Raw genomic sequence first — 17886 nt, forward strand, 5'->3', positions numbered from 1 at the left:
ACTCATTCTCATTCAAAAAAAATCATGCAAAAATATCCCCATTGGGGAGTGAAATATAACATGAAAACGTAAGCTCCCAATCATTGGGAGGAGCGTGAAGGCTCTAACTGTATTCCTATTAAAGAATGATTCGACGACTCATTGACAATGGCTTGGTTAAGAGAACCCATCAGAGACATATACTTTCTTACATTTCTTTTTTGCCAATTTTGTTCTATTTCTTTTTCTTTCCAATTCCAATAAAAAGAAAACTATATAATATTTTGTAAGTCTAAACACTTCGGATATTTGTTCTTGGCCTGTAGGTATTAACACAATGTTAGAATTTTAACTCTTCCATAGTGGTATCTCAGTGATGGCTTGGACCCCCAAAAGGGGGGCTTCTTTGCTTTCCACCTAAGTTGCACATGAAAGACCCATACATTGTCTCCACATTGGATCGAGAATGGGATCAACGGATAAAAAACTGCTAATTTATATAGCGCCATCGAACCAATTAAAAGAGTATTATTCATAAGATAGATTACTTCATTCAAATACAATATAAAATTTTAAATTCAATTAAATTGAAATTAAACAAGAGTCCAATCTAAAAAGCTTTGCAGAATAATGTATAAAACAATTGATACGGTTTCATTTCAAATTCAGAGGTTAATCATACTCCGACAACCTTATGTAAGGTAGAGTTCGGTTTTTTGAGGGTGATAGTTCGTTTGGAAACTTTCCAAAAAACTAATCATACGTTCTTCTCTCCTTCAGAACAATAGATCCATTATACTCATTACTAAACTTGATTAACAAACTAACTTATATAATTAACTTTATTGTTTAATGTCAGAAAACAGTCATGGAGATGGATCTTTTATTTTATCCTCATGTGAAAGTCAGTTGTCTGGTTTTCTACCTCATCCTCGTCTTTGTTAACATTGTCTAATAATTCATTATTCTCAATTTTTGAATTCAAATGCCCAAGTGCTTCCTCTTCTTGGCCTCTGGACAAATAAGAGGCTCCTGAATTAACAAAGAACAGTGAATTCCTCTCAAAAGAGGTCATTTTGTAGCAATTAATTGTCATTTATAATGGGAAAGAGAGTACCTTCGCATATGCAAGTGTTGAAAATCGAACTGATATTTAGCTAAGAAATCAACGGACGAGCTCTGGCAGGGGAACTCGTAAGAGGGACCATCAGCTACCAGCTCTGGACGACGAAATATGAAGAAATTGTACTTGTTAGTAGTGACAATCAATAAGGACCCATCATGAAAAAACATATAGAGAAAATGAGGGGGTGTTTGGTTGCTTCTTTTTCATGCTCATATTTGCCTTTTCACTTCAAAAAGAGAGTTTTAGGTGTTTGGTTAGTGACCTCTAACAATTCACGGCAAATTATGCGGTATCAAGACTTTTGGACACCTATAATCATGGGGCACAAGCCTAACTATGCTGATTTAACAAAAATAAAAATTGTAGTATAATCTAATTAAAAGAATATTTCCAAACTAAATGGATAGCAACTTCATTAGTCAGAGTAGAATATTTAACCAAATATTGCAAGTCTCAAGTTTGTTAAAACAGCGACCGACACATATTCCTCTTTGTCATTTACAACCAGAATGACTAAAATTAAATAAACCCATCAAGAGAGGTTTGGCAGAAAATTAAAACAGAATAAAAGATCAAAAGTAGACATTTTAAGGTATCATATGAATTCAACAAGAGAATTTGCCAAAATAAAACCATTCCCACTTCCTGGCAGAGCAAAAGCACCTATTATGTATTGGTTGTCAGTTTAGAGCTCCCTCATTTATCGTCCTCGGTGTTGAAATCCTTCTTGTATTGTATGATTTGCATTGACTGCACTTTAACCCTACTATGTGAAATGGGGTCTTGCTGATAGCATTGCAGTCATTGCATAGGATTGAAACCTGCAAAATTTATGACTCTAAATACTGCTTTCTCTAGTAATTTGCTTTCCAGGAACACTGATGCATAAGCTTACACAAATTAGGTGCTTCCAAGGAAAGTGTGAAGCCAATCAATGCCATAGACACACATTCATGTTTTTAATTCAAAATAATTTCACAATTAGTTTAATTATATATTATTATTGTTTTCAAGTACATACAAGCTTTCAATATTTAGAGGCAATTATCAGAACTAGTACAGAACACTTAAAAGAGATACCTCAAAACCACAGGAAAATTAACGGGAAAAAATCCACTTGGGAATGAATATTAGAGGGGGTGCATATCTCATGCTTCTTGCTGTGGCAATTGTTAATTGAACAGGAAAAAAGACGGGGAAGGAAATATACCTCATAACGGCATTCATCAGGCATTTGAATAGCTTCAATCTATCAAAAACAAAACCTCTTACTGTTACTTCAAAACCACTATTATATTTATGAAACCAAAAAATTCAAAAAGCTGAACAATATTACTAGGAAAAAAAGCAACTATCAAAGACTATATAATGCAGCAAGAGTAACTAACTGCACAAAAATCTCTGTCATCTATTTGTGCATTTCAAATGTTGTTTGGCATTGTTTATTTTACTATATTCACTTCATTCACCAAATCAACTCAAGGAATAAACAAATATCTGCATTCAATTTAAAAAGAAGGGGGGGGGGGGGGGGGGGGGGGGGGGGGGGGATAGTTAACACAGTCTAGTAATCCAGTACACTTCCTTGTACATTTAAATAACAGGGTCCCACCAAGTACATCTTAAGGATGCTTGCATGACAGTTAATCATTGTGTATGTGTTAGAGAATACTCACTGAATATGATGATCTAAGAGCTTAACATAACTGAATGAAAATAGCAGTATGTATTTGATATCAATAGAACGGTACTGAGGCTTCCCTTCACAAAGAAGTTACAAGGAAAATTAAAGGCAAACTATAGCCAACTCAGGGACAGCCCCAACCTCCTGCCACAAACGCAGGTGGTCCGAAAATAGCTAAACACTCTCCTATCTCCTATTACAGCATACGCCTTTATTTATACTACTACCACATACTACTAGACAAAACGTACTAACCTTCCCAAGACTAATTACCAACCATACGCTTCTTTCTAGTATAAACCCTCAACACTTTAAATCCTCCATCTTCCCAATTCTGATTGTTAACAGAATGGAATAACAAAGAATATACTAATTATACAGCAATTTGTCACAAGATAACATAATGGAACATGCATGTAAATTTGAACTAGATAGGCCACACCTATCAAAGCCCATTTTAGCTGGTCTCCTACAGCTTTCAAAATCTAATTTCAAAATTTCACTCAATTCTTGTGCTAGGGAAATGATTTTCATACCTCCCGATCTAGCATGCTCCAAAAGTTTGACACTTCCATCACAGTTTTGGAGCAGATTGGACAACGATACCTGGGTCCAACATATAACTTGTTGACTTGAAAAAACTAAACGAAAAGATAAGCCACTATTACACATCAGGAAGTTACTGATTTTGATTGGCCATTTCTTGAAAGCAGTGACTATGCATCGTGTGTCCACACTTCATAACTGCAGCACGTCTGACCGAGTCAAAGAGATACTGTAGGACAACAAAACGTTGCTATAATACAGAACATTTCCTCAATAATCAACAAACAAGATGACCATATTACAAACCTCATAACACACGGGGCAGTTATTCTTCATGGAATTCTCAATGCAAGAGTGATTGTTACGCAATTCCACTAAATAGCAAGAACCTATTGCAATTAATACCATTATAGAAGGCAAATCAATTTCTGAAGCTTCTTAAAATTCACATGTATATCCCAAAAACAATACTGGGACGTGTTAACCATTAGATAAAATATTACACTGACTGCTAAAGGATAGTTAGAATAATTATCCACTAGAATAAAATGGATATGAGCAAAAATTAAATTTTGGATTGTTTCACTCTATATGAGGATTAGAAATTAAATGAAAAGACCGGAACAGATCTTCATAACCATTCCTGCTCCAGTTTCTTGGCATAAAGCTGTAAATCGTGTCATAAACCGATTATGTACAAGTATCCACAGTATAACATCAAGTAATAATCCAGGCATCAAAATTGTAATCCTTTAAAAAGGAACCTCCATCCAAGCACAGTTTATTATAGATTTAAAAGAAAGCACTAAGGTTTAACTTAATTTAAATATATGTAATTCAAGTATCAATCCTTAACTCTAAAACTAACAAAACAAACTAAGTAATTATGAATCAATATGAAACCCTACATTACCAGTATTAGGAATTAAAATTAGGAAACTTACTAAACTAATAAAAAAAGGATGGAAAGAACAAAACTGTTAATATAGTCCACACGAGACACACACAAAAAAAGGTTGTAATTAATAGACCAGAATTCCTAAATATACAGTAAACCTGTATTTCCTCACTGTAAATGCACATCGAAGTCTAAAACTCAAGTATCAATTCATAGTTAAAAGTTAAACCAAGATAATCACTAAACTTGGTTTTGTTGACTTGATTGATCAATGATCATCCTCTTCGGAGAATTCTCAAACTCAAGTTTTTAGTCCCAAACAATCAACAGATGGAATAGTCCATGTTTTAGCTCAATCTTCTTGGATGGTAGAAATACGACCAAATTTATGGAGTTCCTTCTTCATTTCAAATTCCCGTGAGTATTAAAATACTTAAAATCAAAAGATACTTCCAATTTTGAACTGCTGCTACTGGATTTTAAATGGATGACAGCATTAGTTGGACTTGAAATTCCATTTTGTCTTCCTAATTTCTCAAAGTAAAAGTTTCTTCAGTCTTTGTAGCTCTTTCTCATCCACTTATTTCTCTGCTTCAGACTTATATATTTCAAGCTCAGATATGTTTTGGATTTACAATGTACATTCCAACAAAGGAAGCTTGTGTGGTTCGTTAAAGTGTGCCTTACCTAGCATGTTGCCTCACTGTACTTGGAAAAACTTCAGATATGAACTAATAAGTAATAACTCATTCTAGAACTAGAATTAAAAATTCTAAACTAGGGATATCGTAAACAGAAACCGAATATGACAGAACATAATAGACATAATATAACTTATAGAATAGTACAAAAACAATAAAATCCTAGATATCAATATATTAATCAAATCTCCTATCTAGATAGTAAACCTATACTTTCTAATTAGGTGTTAATGTTAGACATGAAAATTTAAATTAAATAAATTATATAAAAAAAACTATTTTCAGAATTAAGATTAAACAAGAATAGTTCCCAAACTTAGTCACATACCACATTTCTCGCAGTGGAAAAATTTGTCTCGACCACCAACCCTAGGCATCACAGGTTAGAATGAAAAAATCAAGAGAATGTACACATACATCTTTAGAAACAAACTTAACTACAAAACGAATAGAATCTGTGGCTGACCTACAAATCCCACAGCCTTCACAATGAAACTGCCCTTTAGATGTCTGTTATGAATGCAAAGAATAAATTTGTAACACAGTAATACCATCGCCATCCAAACTTTATAACCTTTGCAAGTCTAAATAATCTATAAGATTAATTTAAACAAAGTTATCTTACATCATCATCATAAAATTTGCAAATATTACAGTAGTATTCACCCATCTTAACTCCACAGTTTGTGCATACTTGAGCAACCTGTAAATATGGGAGACAAATAAAGCAGAAAGTTACACAATTCAAGTTTCAGGTGTTTACAAAATGTTGACTCATTGACTTGCATATGATAAGGTTGCCTGTAAATTATGGGCTTGTGTTCTAAGGTTGTTAAGGCTCTTGTTGAATTGTGTCTCCAAGAAAGTTCAGTATTTTCTTGAAGGTTGGCAATAAAATGGTTAACTCCAAAGAAACACAATTAAGATAGACATGTAATTAGGAAAATTTGGAATGAAAGTCGAACAAAGTATTTAAATGTACCATGAAATCTTCAATTTAGTATAGCAACAATAAAGAAGGTAGTCAAAAAACGACAGTGTCGATGATAATTAAAACAAAAACAAAAATTCAGCGACTCGCACCTGCTGCTCGGTGTCGCAAAGTGAACATATAACCTGCGAATTAGAGTAGAAATTAAATTACCCATAAATAATCTATCTCGTCTACTCTTTCTTGTCCTTCGCAATGATGTCAGGAAATTCAACATACTTGTTTAATATCATGCCTAACGATTTCGTGACGATCACTAGGATTGGTCATCGCGCTCTGCAACAGACAAAAAACATGAAAAAGCAGACTCCCAACAACTCTCGTTGTTTACTCTATAAATCAAAGCTTATATGTATAAGCTGAAAAAAAAAAGTAAGTGCATATGAAAGAGAGAGTTACAGTTGTATCATTGTGACAGTGGCGACAGGGGAAGATTTTCTGGCAACACGGAGCTCGAATTTTGCATCTTCTACGATAATGGTCACATCTAGGTAAAATAGAAGAAAAATCAGGAATCGAACCCGAATCATAGAGAAGCGATAAAACGAAATGCATTAGTGAGGAATAATACGATGGAATTAAAGGAAACTATAGAAAAGGGGAAATAGCCCTTACCCAAAATCAAACTTTCCAGCATCTTCTTCTCTTTTCTGAGGCGCGGAGGCTGTTGGCTCGGCCATTGATCAGTATTGAGGTGCTGGTGTGGGGGAACGGTAGAAACCAAGAAACAAGGGCCAAATCAGAGCTATTAAGCTGGTCGAGGCCCCTGCTTCTTGGTTTCTACCTCTTCATTCATCATTTTCCCTGAAATTAACCTTCAAAGTGTCAAAATAGCCCCTTAACTTGCCTAAAGTATCCAACTAGCTCCTCAAACTTGTGTATGTAATCAATTAATTACTACAAAAGAACAATAAAGTAAATTAAACACGAAAGATATATTGTACTCGTCTTAAAAAAACGATGAACATCGGAATGTGCGGTTCTAATATTAGAGAAGATAAGTTTTAGGATTTTGAACATAAACAATTATTTTTATTTACTTTCATTTTTAGTTCATATCTAGCATAATCCAAATTGCTTCAAGAATAAACTTCTTATCAAGTGTATTGGACGCTTACAATCACTCTATCTAAATGATTGGGTAAAAAACATAACTTCTTGATAATAATAATGTAGAATCCATTTACTAAAAATGAGAAAGTAACTCAGAATAGTAATCATGAAAAAACATAATTTATAATTGAAATAAACTTCATTGAAAGTATGATGCTTCAATACCAATATGTCTCCAACTTCAATGAACAACTACTGCATGAAACTTTATATCTATTTGTACCAAAATGCATAAAAATAATAAATTCAATCCATATGAGTTAGATAAACTCAAATTAAAAAAATCAATGAACTTCACCAGGTTTTGAATTTGAAAAATTAATCTAACTCCAATTAAACCTAACAATTGAGTTCATATAAAGTCGAAAATCCAAATTTTAGTTAGAGTTAACAACCAAAACGATTACACCTAGCAACATATACTAAAAAAGAATGCAAATATACAAAATCTTTATTTTAGTCATTTTGAAAAAAAAAAGACAAATAAAAAAGAAAACATAGATAAGATAGTGAGAGATGTGGAACAACACAATTGAGAACTAAATAACTAGCACGTATGAAAAAAAAAATTGAATAACTACCTTCAGAAACATAACGATTTTCTGTAATTTTTGACGCCTTTGCTTTTCCCGATTTCACTTATCCATGTCTAACTTCATTTAAACCTAACAATTGAGTTCATATAAAGCCGAAAATCCAAATTTTAGTTAGAGTTAACAATCGAAATGATTACACCTATCAACCTATACTAAAAAAATGCAAATATACAAATTTTTTATTTTAGTCATTTTGGAAAAAGAAAGACAAATAAAAAAGAAACATAATAGAGTAGCGAGAGGTGTAGAACAACACAATTGAAAACAAAATAACTACAATATGTGAAAAAATTTGAATAATTACCTTCAGAAATATAACGATTTGCTGTCATTTTTTATACCTTTGTTTTTCCCGATTTCACATGTCCATGCCTCATCTATTTCCATCAAATTTCTTCAATTGGAGATATCAAAGTCTAAATTCTCCCAATTATTGAAGAAAATGTTATTATTACCGTTTATCAATGGAAACCGAGTGTAAAAAAATCCAAATCTCTTAATGTAATAAGAATAAAATTATAAGATTATATATTTGAAGTAAAAACAAAATTATAATAGTATAAATAATAAAACTAATACATAATCAAAATGACTTTAATTTTTAGTGGTCACTGGATATAATGATGAAATACCATATATCATACTTTATATATAAGTTTATTTGTAACTTTTAGATTTCAGCTTTGTGTTTTTTCATCTTCCTGTAACTCTTACTTTCATTTATTACCATAATTAATGGTTATAAATAATGTGTTAATATAGTACTTATGATATAGAAATAATTAAAACTCATTAACTCATTTATTCTCTTTGTTTTTAGGGTGTCAACTCATCCAAAAAGCCTCTAGAGCACTTTTTCTAAATTCTAAATCTCTTAATGAAATCATAACAAAATTGTAAGAATATATTATTTGAAGTAAGAACAAAATTATAAGAGTATAAAGAACACAACTAATACATATCAAAATGACTTTATTTTCGGTGGCCAATGAATATAATGATGGAATACTATCTATCATGTTTTATATATACAGTAAAACCTCTATAAATGCATATCTTTGGGACCGGAAAAAAATATTCATTAAGCGAGATTATTCATTTATCGATAAATGAATATTCATTTACCGATAAATATTCATTAGATATGTAATTATCTTGTTTAGGAAATATATTATTTGATTGATTTGTAATTATCACATTAGCATAATTACAAATCAATCAAATAATTGCAAGATTCGTTCAGAAGATGCTAATATTCCTGAACCAGAAATTGGTCAATTAGATGAAGATATCCAATGATTAAGTAATGTCATTTCTAATTTATGCTATAGAAATGTAATGGATGTCGAACATCTTTTGAACTATCCCAGCGAGAATGATGCAGTTATGGAATCGCTTACAGACGAAGAAATTATCCAATCAATAATGAACAATGATGATGGAAATGATACAGAGCCAGATGATAGTTGTGTTGTCGCAAATGTATCGTCAAAAGAGGCCTTTCAAGCAATGGTCACCTTAAACAACTACTTGCTACAACATGAGCAAAATATACCAGAAGTTGTGTTTGCACTACAAAGAGTTAAGAATGGTGTTCATTTTGGTTTAGGTAGAAAGAAAAAACAATCAACTATAGATGCATTTTTTCAGAAGAAATGACTTCTAGTTGATTGATTAATAGGTTCTGGTATATATATATATATATATATATATATATATATGGGTGAGATCCAGTGTGACAAGGGGTTAGGGTGTGACAAAGAGCTTATTGTATGACATAACAAAACTACGTAGTTTTAATGATAATTGAAAACGGCAAGGTGACAAATTTGTAAATAAAAGGAAAGAGAGGATAGAAAAAATTGTTTTATTTCTTTTCTTTAAAATACATTTTCCCGACATTTCTAACATCGTTTTTCGAATTTTTTTATACTATTAGACTCGTCTAAATTAGACGGTCATTTTAAGATCCCTGAAACTCAAGTAAAAAAAAATCCGGTGCACGGAATCCGGGTGGGCGTTTTCTGACAAAACAAATGTGTCCAGAAAATTCTCAAAAAAATCCAAAAAATATAAAAATATTATTCTGAGAAACTTTAATTCTTAGAACGAAGCGAGATTTCTTACGGTTTAGTTCCAATAAAACTTGTTCCTTAATTTATCCATTTTACATGCTTCGACAATTTGTTGGGTCAAAACCGTAAGGAATCTCGTTTTGAGCCAACAATTAAAGTTTCTTAAAATGATGTTTTACATGTTTTGGAATTTTTTGATAATTTTCTGGGCACGTTTTTTTTCCTACTCACATTGTTCCGACAGTGTACGAAATTGTTCCAAATCAGTGTACCATTTGTTCCAACATAATACTTATATTGTTCCAACAGAATAAATCAGCGTACCAATTTTTCCAACAAAATAGTTCTATTATTCCAGCATAATACTTATATTGTTCCAACATAATAAATCAGTTTACCAATTGTTCCAAATCAATTTTATTATCTATGTCTTCAATATCATTTTTGTTTCTTAGTATTTAATATAGTATCTTCAAATTTATATTAGTTATATTATTTAGAAAATAATTCTAATTCTTATATTCTTCCCACAGAATAATTATATTGTTCCAACAGAATAGTTATATTGTTCCAACAGAATTATTATATTGTTCCAACAAAATATTGCAACACATAGTGCTCAAAGGTAAGACCAAAAAGTGTCCAGAAAATTATCAAAAAATTCTAAAATATGTAAAATATTATTTTAAGAAACTTTAATTCTTGGCTCAAAATGAGATTTCTTATGGTTTTGACCCAATAAATCGTTGAAGCATGTAAAATGGATAAAATTAAAGAAATTATTTTATTGGGACTAAACCGTAAGAAATCCTATTTCTACCCAAGAATTAAAGTTTCTCAAAATAATGTTTTACATTTTTTGAAATTTTTTGAGAATTTTTTGGGTACTTTCTGTTTTCTCGCCGGAAAACGCCCACCTAATCGCCGGATTCCGTTGATTTGGGACTAAACCGTAAGGAATCTCACTTTGAGTCAAGAATTAAAGTTTCTTAGAATGATATTTTACATTTTCTGAAATTTTTTGAAAATTTTCTGGGTATTTTTTTTCTCACAGAAAAACAAATCGCGAGATTCTATTCAGCAGAATTTTTTTTACCTGAGCTTTTGGGATCTTAAAATGACCGTCTAATTAAGACGAGTCCAACGGTATAAAAGTTTTTGAAAAACGAGGTTGGAAAAGTGGGAAAAATGCATTTTAAAGAAAAGAAATAAAACAATTTTCTCTTTCCTTTTATTTACAAATTTGCCACCTTCCCTAGTTAATTACAAAATTGGCCATTGTCACACAATAAGACTTGTCACACCATAAGAAGTGTGTCACACCTGATCTCTCATATATATATATATATATATATATATATATATATATATATATATATATATATATATATATATATATATATATATGAGGTTGGTTTTAATGGTGAGAACTAAATTATCTCCATGGGTGGTGAGCGATTAATATCCATTGGATCAAAATCTAATGGTCCATAATTTAAGTTGGCATTTAATATTAAAAAGGTTTTACCTGCTGACATGTCAGTTGTAACTTAGAATATTGTGCTTTAAAAACGTTTTCTCTTTCCTCAAGATATAACCAACTTTCAAGAAATATTTTTTTTCGGATGTTTTTATTTTGCATAAGAAGACGTCTTTTTTTGAGTAATTTTGTATCCGTCTAATCGATGTTATATGCATTAAATATATTTCTCTTAATAAATGCTTATTAATTGGGAACATGAAAAGCTTGACATTGGAAATGTACAACATTATTTATGACAATCAAATACAATATTATTTATAAAGAGGATATCTCCATTTTTCTATCTTCTTATTTTTCATTCAACTCTTTTTTCTTTTCTTTTTCTAATTTCATCTCCTAACATTAGCACTCTACATCTTTCTCTTATTTTATTTTTCCTCATCAGCTCATTTTTTTCTTTCTCAGACTCTCTCATCCTTTTCCGTTTTTTCTCCTCTAGATATGTCCCCTTAAGTCTTACATCTCTTTTCTTTTATTTAGTCCAACCCCTCTTTTAATTTTTTCTATTTTTTTTTATTATTATCTTCACAAATCATACCCCTTCTTTCCACATCCCTATCTCTTACCTTTTTTTTTGAGATTTTGGTCTTCTAATTAATGGTGTTGTCCCACCTATTTATTACTTTCATCTCTTGTCTCTCCATTTTTTCTTTTCAAGTCTCCTCCTCTCTTTCTTCCATACTTTTGTCTTTTATTGATTTTCTTGTTTTAACTTAAAACTAAGTAATAATAAGTGTAATGGAATTACGTAAACTAAAAACTAATAATAATAATAATATAAAAAAATGATGTTTTCTTTGTTCAGTTTTTCTACATTTTTAGACTACTCAGACAAGGAGCCGTTTCTAGCTTTTCTCATCGTGTTCCAAACCGTGATCCCATACGACGAGACGTGGGGCCCACCTGCAACATGCTGAGCAAAGATAACTATAATTCCATCACGAAGGTCGAAAAAGTTCATGCTAATAGTAACATAACATAACATAACGTAACGTGACGTAACGTGACATGACATGATGTAACGTGACATAACGTAATGTAACATAACGTAAGGTGACATAACGTGATGTGACGTGACGTGACGTGACGTGACGTAACGTAACGTACTTTGACGTAACGTAACATAACATAACGTAACGTAACCTAACGTGACGTAATGTAACGTAACTCGATATGATGTAATGTGACGTAACGTAATGTCACGTAGCGTAACATAAGTAATCTAACATAACATAATGTAACGTAACATAAGATAACATAACTTGACATGACGTAACGTAACATAATAATATAAGTTCAATTTATGTAAAGTTATTAAGTTACAAAATCAAAATCACGTCTTTAGAAATAATTTACGAAACTGAAATATTACTGAACCGAAACATCACTAAACTGAAAATCCTTAAGATTGTAAGGTCAATTTGTAAATCTTTAGTTTTTTTTACATTTCTTTAAGCTTTCAACTTAGTGTAACGTAACGTAACATAACATAAAGTAACGTAAACTAGCGCAACTTAACATAACGTAACCTAATTTAGTGTAACTTATTGTAACGTAACATAATGTAACCTAACCAAACTTTACTGAACCGAAACATCACTAAACTGAAACATTACCAAACTCAAACATCACTTAACTAAAATATCACTAAACTGAAATATTACTGAACTAAAACATTATAGAACTCAAACATCAATAAACTGAAACATTACTGAACTGAAATATCATTAAACTGAAACATCACTGAACTGAAATATTATTGAACCGAAACATTACTGAATTGAAACATTACCGAACAAAAACATCAAACAACACTAAACTGAAATATCACTGAACTGAAACATCACTGAACTGAAACATTACTCAATTGAAACATTAATGAACTAAAATAATACTGAACTGAAACATCACTAAACTAAAATATCACTGAACTAAAACATCACTAAACTGAAACATCACTGAACTGAAATATTACTGAAGAGAAACATTATGAAACCGAAATATTACTGAACTTAAACATTACCGAACTGAAACAACACTAAACTGAAACATCGCTGAACTAAAACATTACTCAACTAAAACATTGCTGAACTGAAACAATACTAAACTGAAACATTATTGAACTAGAACATCACCGAACTAAAACATCACTAACCTGCAACATCGCTAACCTGCAACATCACTGAACTGAAGTGAAACATTACTTAGCTAAAATATTACTGAACTGAAACATCACTAAACTGAAACATCACTGAACTGAAACATTACTCAACTAATTTTACTGAACTAAAACATCACTGAACTGAAACATCACTGAACTGAAACATCATTGAACTGAAACATTACTAAACTGAAATATTACTGAACTAAAACAACACTGGACTGAAAATCCTTAAGATTGTAAGCTCAATTTGTAAATCCTTAGGTTTTTTTATTTCTTTAAGCTTTCAACGTAACGTAACTTAGCACAATTTAACATAACGTAACCTAAATTAGTGTAACTTATCGTAATGTAACATAATGTAATTTAACCAAACTTAACATAATACAACTTAACGGAACTTAACGTAACATAACTAAGTTGTAAAGTAACTTAATGTAAGCTTAATTTATAAATCTTTAGGATTGTAAGCTCAATTTCTAAATCTCTAGGACTGTAAGCCCAATTTATAAATCCTTAGAAATGTAAGCTCAATTTGTAAATCCTTAGGGTTTTTTTTATTTCTTTAAGCTTTCATTTATTTACAAAAAAGCATTTAGCTTACAATCCATAATGTAACGTAACATAATAAATATAAGCTCAATTTATAAATCGTTAGGATTGTAAGCTCAATTTAAAAATTTATCAATGTTAGGGGTGAAATTACTCTTCACTGCCAAGGTTAGAGGCAAAATTGCACTATTTTAGACATTATAGAAAAAATTGCTCCTAGCGGTAAATTTTAGGGGTCTTTAGGAAAATAAAATTTATATGTATTATAATCTTTATTTTTTTAGTTATTATAATGTTTGTTCATATTTCTTTTAAACATTATATTACTGAACTGAAAATTACTGAACTGAAATATTACTGAACTAAAACATCATTGAACTGAAATATTACTGAACTGAAACTTCACTAAACTGAAACATCACTGAACTGAAACATCACTAAATTGAAACATTACTGAACTCAAAGATTAATAAACTGAAACATTACTAAATTTGATAACAAGGGAGAAATTTCTGATCGGAGCTCGTCCCTGTGGGGGGCGTCGTTGGGTTCGACGGGGGAAACTCCGATGCCAAAGTCAGTAGAGAATATGAAGAATAAACTGTATTGACAAAGCTTAGAGAATATAGAAAAGTGTGAGTACCTTGATAGCCTAGAATGGTAGGCTATATATAGTTGAGAAGTTCGTAACCTCTAGGTAACTAGAAAGTCTCCATTAACGCCCATTTAATGGCGGTTACAAGTTACTCTTAACCTGGCGGGTAAGACAATTAATGATCCATTTAATGATCCTTTATGGCCGAGACGGCGGCCAGCTGTTACCAAGGTGAATGGAGAGATTCGCCTTAGAGATCCGCCAGCGGATCTCTTAGAGCTAATCCAGGGAGATTCGCCAACCGACTTCCTTTGCTACGTGGCATACTTAAAGGCGAATATCTCTTTTGGTCCTCATGATAATATCTCGATGTTATCAGAAGCCCCCCTTAAAATGCCTTAAAAGTCCTTTAGGGCTTTCGAACTTCTGCGCGCCGTCATATGTTCCCTCATTAATGTGCACTCTGTTCAACGCCTTTTGATGGCCGACACGTGTGGTGGCACACTGTCCTAGGAAAGTTCAAAAACCTTTTTCTTCTTTTAATTTCTCTTTCTTCCTCATTTCTTCATCTCTTTCTGTCCTCGAAGCTTTTTTCCTAGAAATTTTTCAGAGATCCTACTCAAGCTTCTACATTTCCATGTAAGTGCATTTTCCTTTTATCTTGAATGTTTAGAAGTTCATCCTCATCTTCTGGGTCGACTTCTGAACTTTTTAACTCGACATCTCCTCCCAAGATTGAAGTAGATTTTAGTTGGACCACTTCATCATCGGAAAACTCCCAATCTTCTATAGGTGCGATTAATTCCGGTTTAGCTGAGTTCAACAACTCGGCGCGTAACCATTACCAGACTCGTTCCACCAGAAATCCCTCTTTCTTTTCTTCTGTTTCCGGTGTCGTTCCGGCCGGTGCTCGTAACCAGCTTCTGGGTTCTATGGCCACTTCTTCTTTCCCTATTAGGAAAAAGAATCCTCGAGCGGAGTCCACTCCATCTCGTATGAGTGTCGTGGATCTAGCGGATCTGGCGGATCGCTTTCCGTGGATCAAAAATTACGAGACCCAACTCACTACTTCTCATCAACGTCCCTCCAATCCGCCTAACGGCTTCCTTACTGTGTTCTGTAGTCATGTGGAGAGAGGGTTTCGCCTTCCTCTTCCCAAGATGATGGCGGATATCCTCTCATATTTTAACATTGCCGTTAGTCAGCTACACCCTAATGGCTGGCTTGACATGGCCCTAGATTGCTATCTCGCTTCAAATTTAGGCGTTGTCTATACGGGCCGTATTTTTAGAGCCTTTCATAAACCTTCCAAGAGGAAGTCGGAATCCTATCTTACATTTGCCAAATTTGGTGTCTACTCGCCCTTTTACAATAAAATGTCCAACGTTCATAGCTGGGATGAGAGTTTCTTCTATGTGAAGATAAAGGATGATGAACCGTTAGGTTTCCCTTCAGTTTGGAATTCTCGTCCGCTACATATGGCGGGTGACATGCGAATCTTAACAAGCAGTGATGAAGAGGTGGCGAATCTCATGAAGCAGATCAAGGCGGATGCATGGACTTATGCGGATGCCTTAGCCTTCATGATGAGTGACATTCCATTGATTCGCCGAGTAGAGGATCAATTTATTTATTCAAAAATTACTCAGTTTGATCAAGGTACCTTTCTGTTATTTTCAGGAGTCTTGATTATTTTGATGTCTTCTTTGGCAGGGGTGTATCTAAGGCCAATCACGCTCTTGCAGAGACGCGCAGGAAGCTTCTGGAAGATGAAGCGCGCAAGAAAAGTCAAGCGGCTAATCCTCAAGCTGATACGGGCAAACGTCTTGCAGAGACAGCTGTCGATCCGCCACTAAAGAAGAGGCGGCCCAACACTATTGGTAGTACTAAGATTATGGCGGACGCGATACGATCCGCCAAACCTGCTGAGAAGATTGTTCAGGTAATCCATCTCTTGATTACTTTTTTGCTCATCCGATTCTAAAGCGGTGTATGGATCTTTTCTATTTGTGCAAATGGCGAAGCCCGATATTGGAGGATACTGGTCCGCCAAATTGGGGGCCCAAGGTTCTTTTGAGAATGAAACCCTTTTGAATGATCTGGATGAGGCCTTGGGTCAGGTGGGAGAGGTACAAAGGAACTATAACCAAATCCCGGGACCAATTCATGTCCACAAGGGGAAATCAGAGCTTCTTTTGGTGAGTTCAAAAAAGAATGTAGATAGTGGTAATTCCTTCACTTCCTTTTCGCCCTTGGACTAAATCATTTTGTCTTTTATAGCTGTATGCCCGTCTGCGTACTTTGGAAAATGGGCTTCTTCAGAACGTGGCGGACAGGGCAACTATTGAAAAGTTAGAAAAAGAGATAGCGAATGCCAATTCCACCATTGCCTCAGCAAACGCGAATCTAGCTTCCGCCACAGCTGCTTTAGTTCTTCGGGATGAGGAGATTAAAAGTTTAAAGGCAAAAATGGCGTCTGATGCCAAAAGCCATGAGGATGCTCTCGGAGAAGCTGAATACACGGCGGGTGTACATGCGTTTTATTATGGCGAGATGCTTATGGCGTACTTCTCCCTGGCCTATCCTGAAGTTGACTTCACAGATCCCCAGTTCGCCGTCCCCGAACCAGAAGACGTGGCGAGGTTTAATAAAATGCCAGATGTCAGGGAATACCTCCGTAATTATGTACGGAGATGGATGAAGGGACCCATGCAGGAAACCAAACCTTCTACCATAGCTGTGGCGGATGATTCCGAAGAGATGCCGCCCAAGGCAGGTATAGAACCAATTCTTGATTCTGTCCTTCCACCGGGTCCTGTTCCTTCGAAGGATAAGGAGGTATCTCCTGATGGCGGATCTGTGACTGTGGTGAAGAAGGATCCTCAAGCAAGCATCGTAGGCGAAGGAAGCACAAAAGAGGATGCCCCTATTATTATTTAGCTTTTGCTAGAGATTTTCTTGTAAAAACCTTTTAAGTACAATTTGGTTAATCCTTTACGCTGCTATCTATTTATTTTACTCTTACATTTGCGCAAAGAAGTACTTTAAATATAAGCATGTTTAGGATTTATGTTTGGAGTAGGTGGCCAGCCATACTCCATGGTATGAACCTTTGCGAAGGTTTGAAGCTGTTCTATTCCTTCTTGGAGGAAGTAAAGCTGCCCAGGGGTTCAATTTGCTACCTATCTTTGAGGTGAAATGATCCGCCCGCAGGACTTGTGAATCCTTCTCTGGGAGGGATAAGAGAGTGTAAAGACCTTGCGTCCAAGGATCGTTTTAACTCTATCGGTGATCAGGATCCGCCAAGTGGCGGATCTATTGTGAAT

General features: G+C 33.6%; 1 protein-coding gene across 3 annotated transcripts; it reads right to left on the reverse strand.

Moving 5' to 3' along the window:
* Positions 1–583: 583 nt before the first annotated feature.
* Positions 584–6706, reverse strand: LOC136218378 (E3 ubiquitin-protein ligase MIEL1). 3 transcript variants are annotated; one of them, XR_010683754.1, is made up of 14 exons: positions 6541–6705; positions 6325–6412; positions 6145–6201; positions 6018–6050; positions 5560–5637; positions 5401–5444; positions 5263–5303; positions 3642–3724; positions 3473–3564; positions 3326–3395; positions 2316–2354; positions 1769–1926; positions 1097–1199; positions 587–1011 (listed from the first exon to the last, which is right to left on the reverse strand). XR_010683754.1 is itself a non-coding variant. In XM_066005214.1 (12 exons), exons 1-12 carry the CDS (start codon positions 6603–6605, stop codon positions 1786–1788), a joined length of 831 nt encoding a protein of 276 aa, XP_065861286.1. In that variant the 5' UTR covers positions 6606–6704; the 3' UTR covers positions 1533–1785. The 3 variants fall into 3 exon arrangements, 1 of the variants encoding a protein (XP_065861286.1); XR_010683755.1 differs by lacking the exon at positions 1769–1926 and having other exon boundaries at positions 584–1011; positions 6541–6706; XM_066005214.1 differs by lacking the exons at positions 587–1011; positions 1097–1199 and having other exon boundaries at positions 1533–1926; positions 6541–6704.
* Positions 6707–17886: the final 11180 nt, after the last annotated feature.

Source organism: Euphorbia lathyris, chromosome 2 (assembly GCF_963576675.1).
Source record: "Euphorbia lathyris chromosome 2, ddEupLath1.1, whole genome shotgun sequence".
Classification (NCBI taxonomy): domain Eukaryota; kingdom Viridiplantae; phylum Streptophyta; class Magnoliopsida; order Malpighiales; family Euphorbiaceae; genus Euphorbia; species Euphorbia lathyris.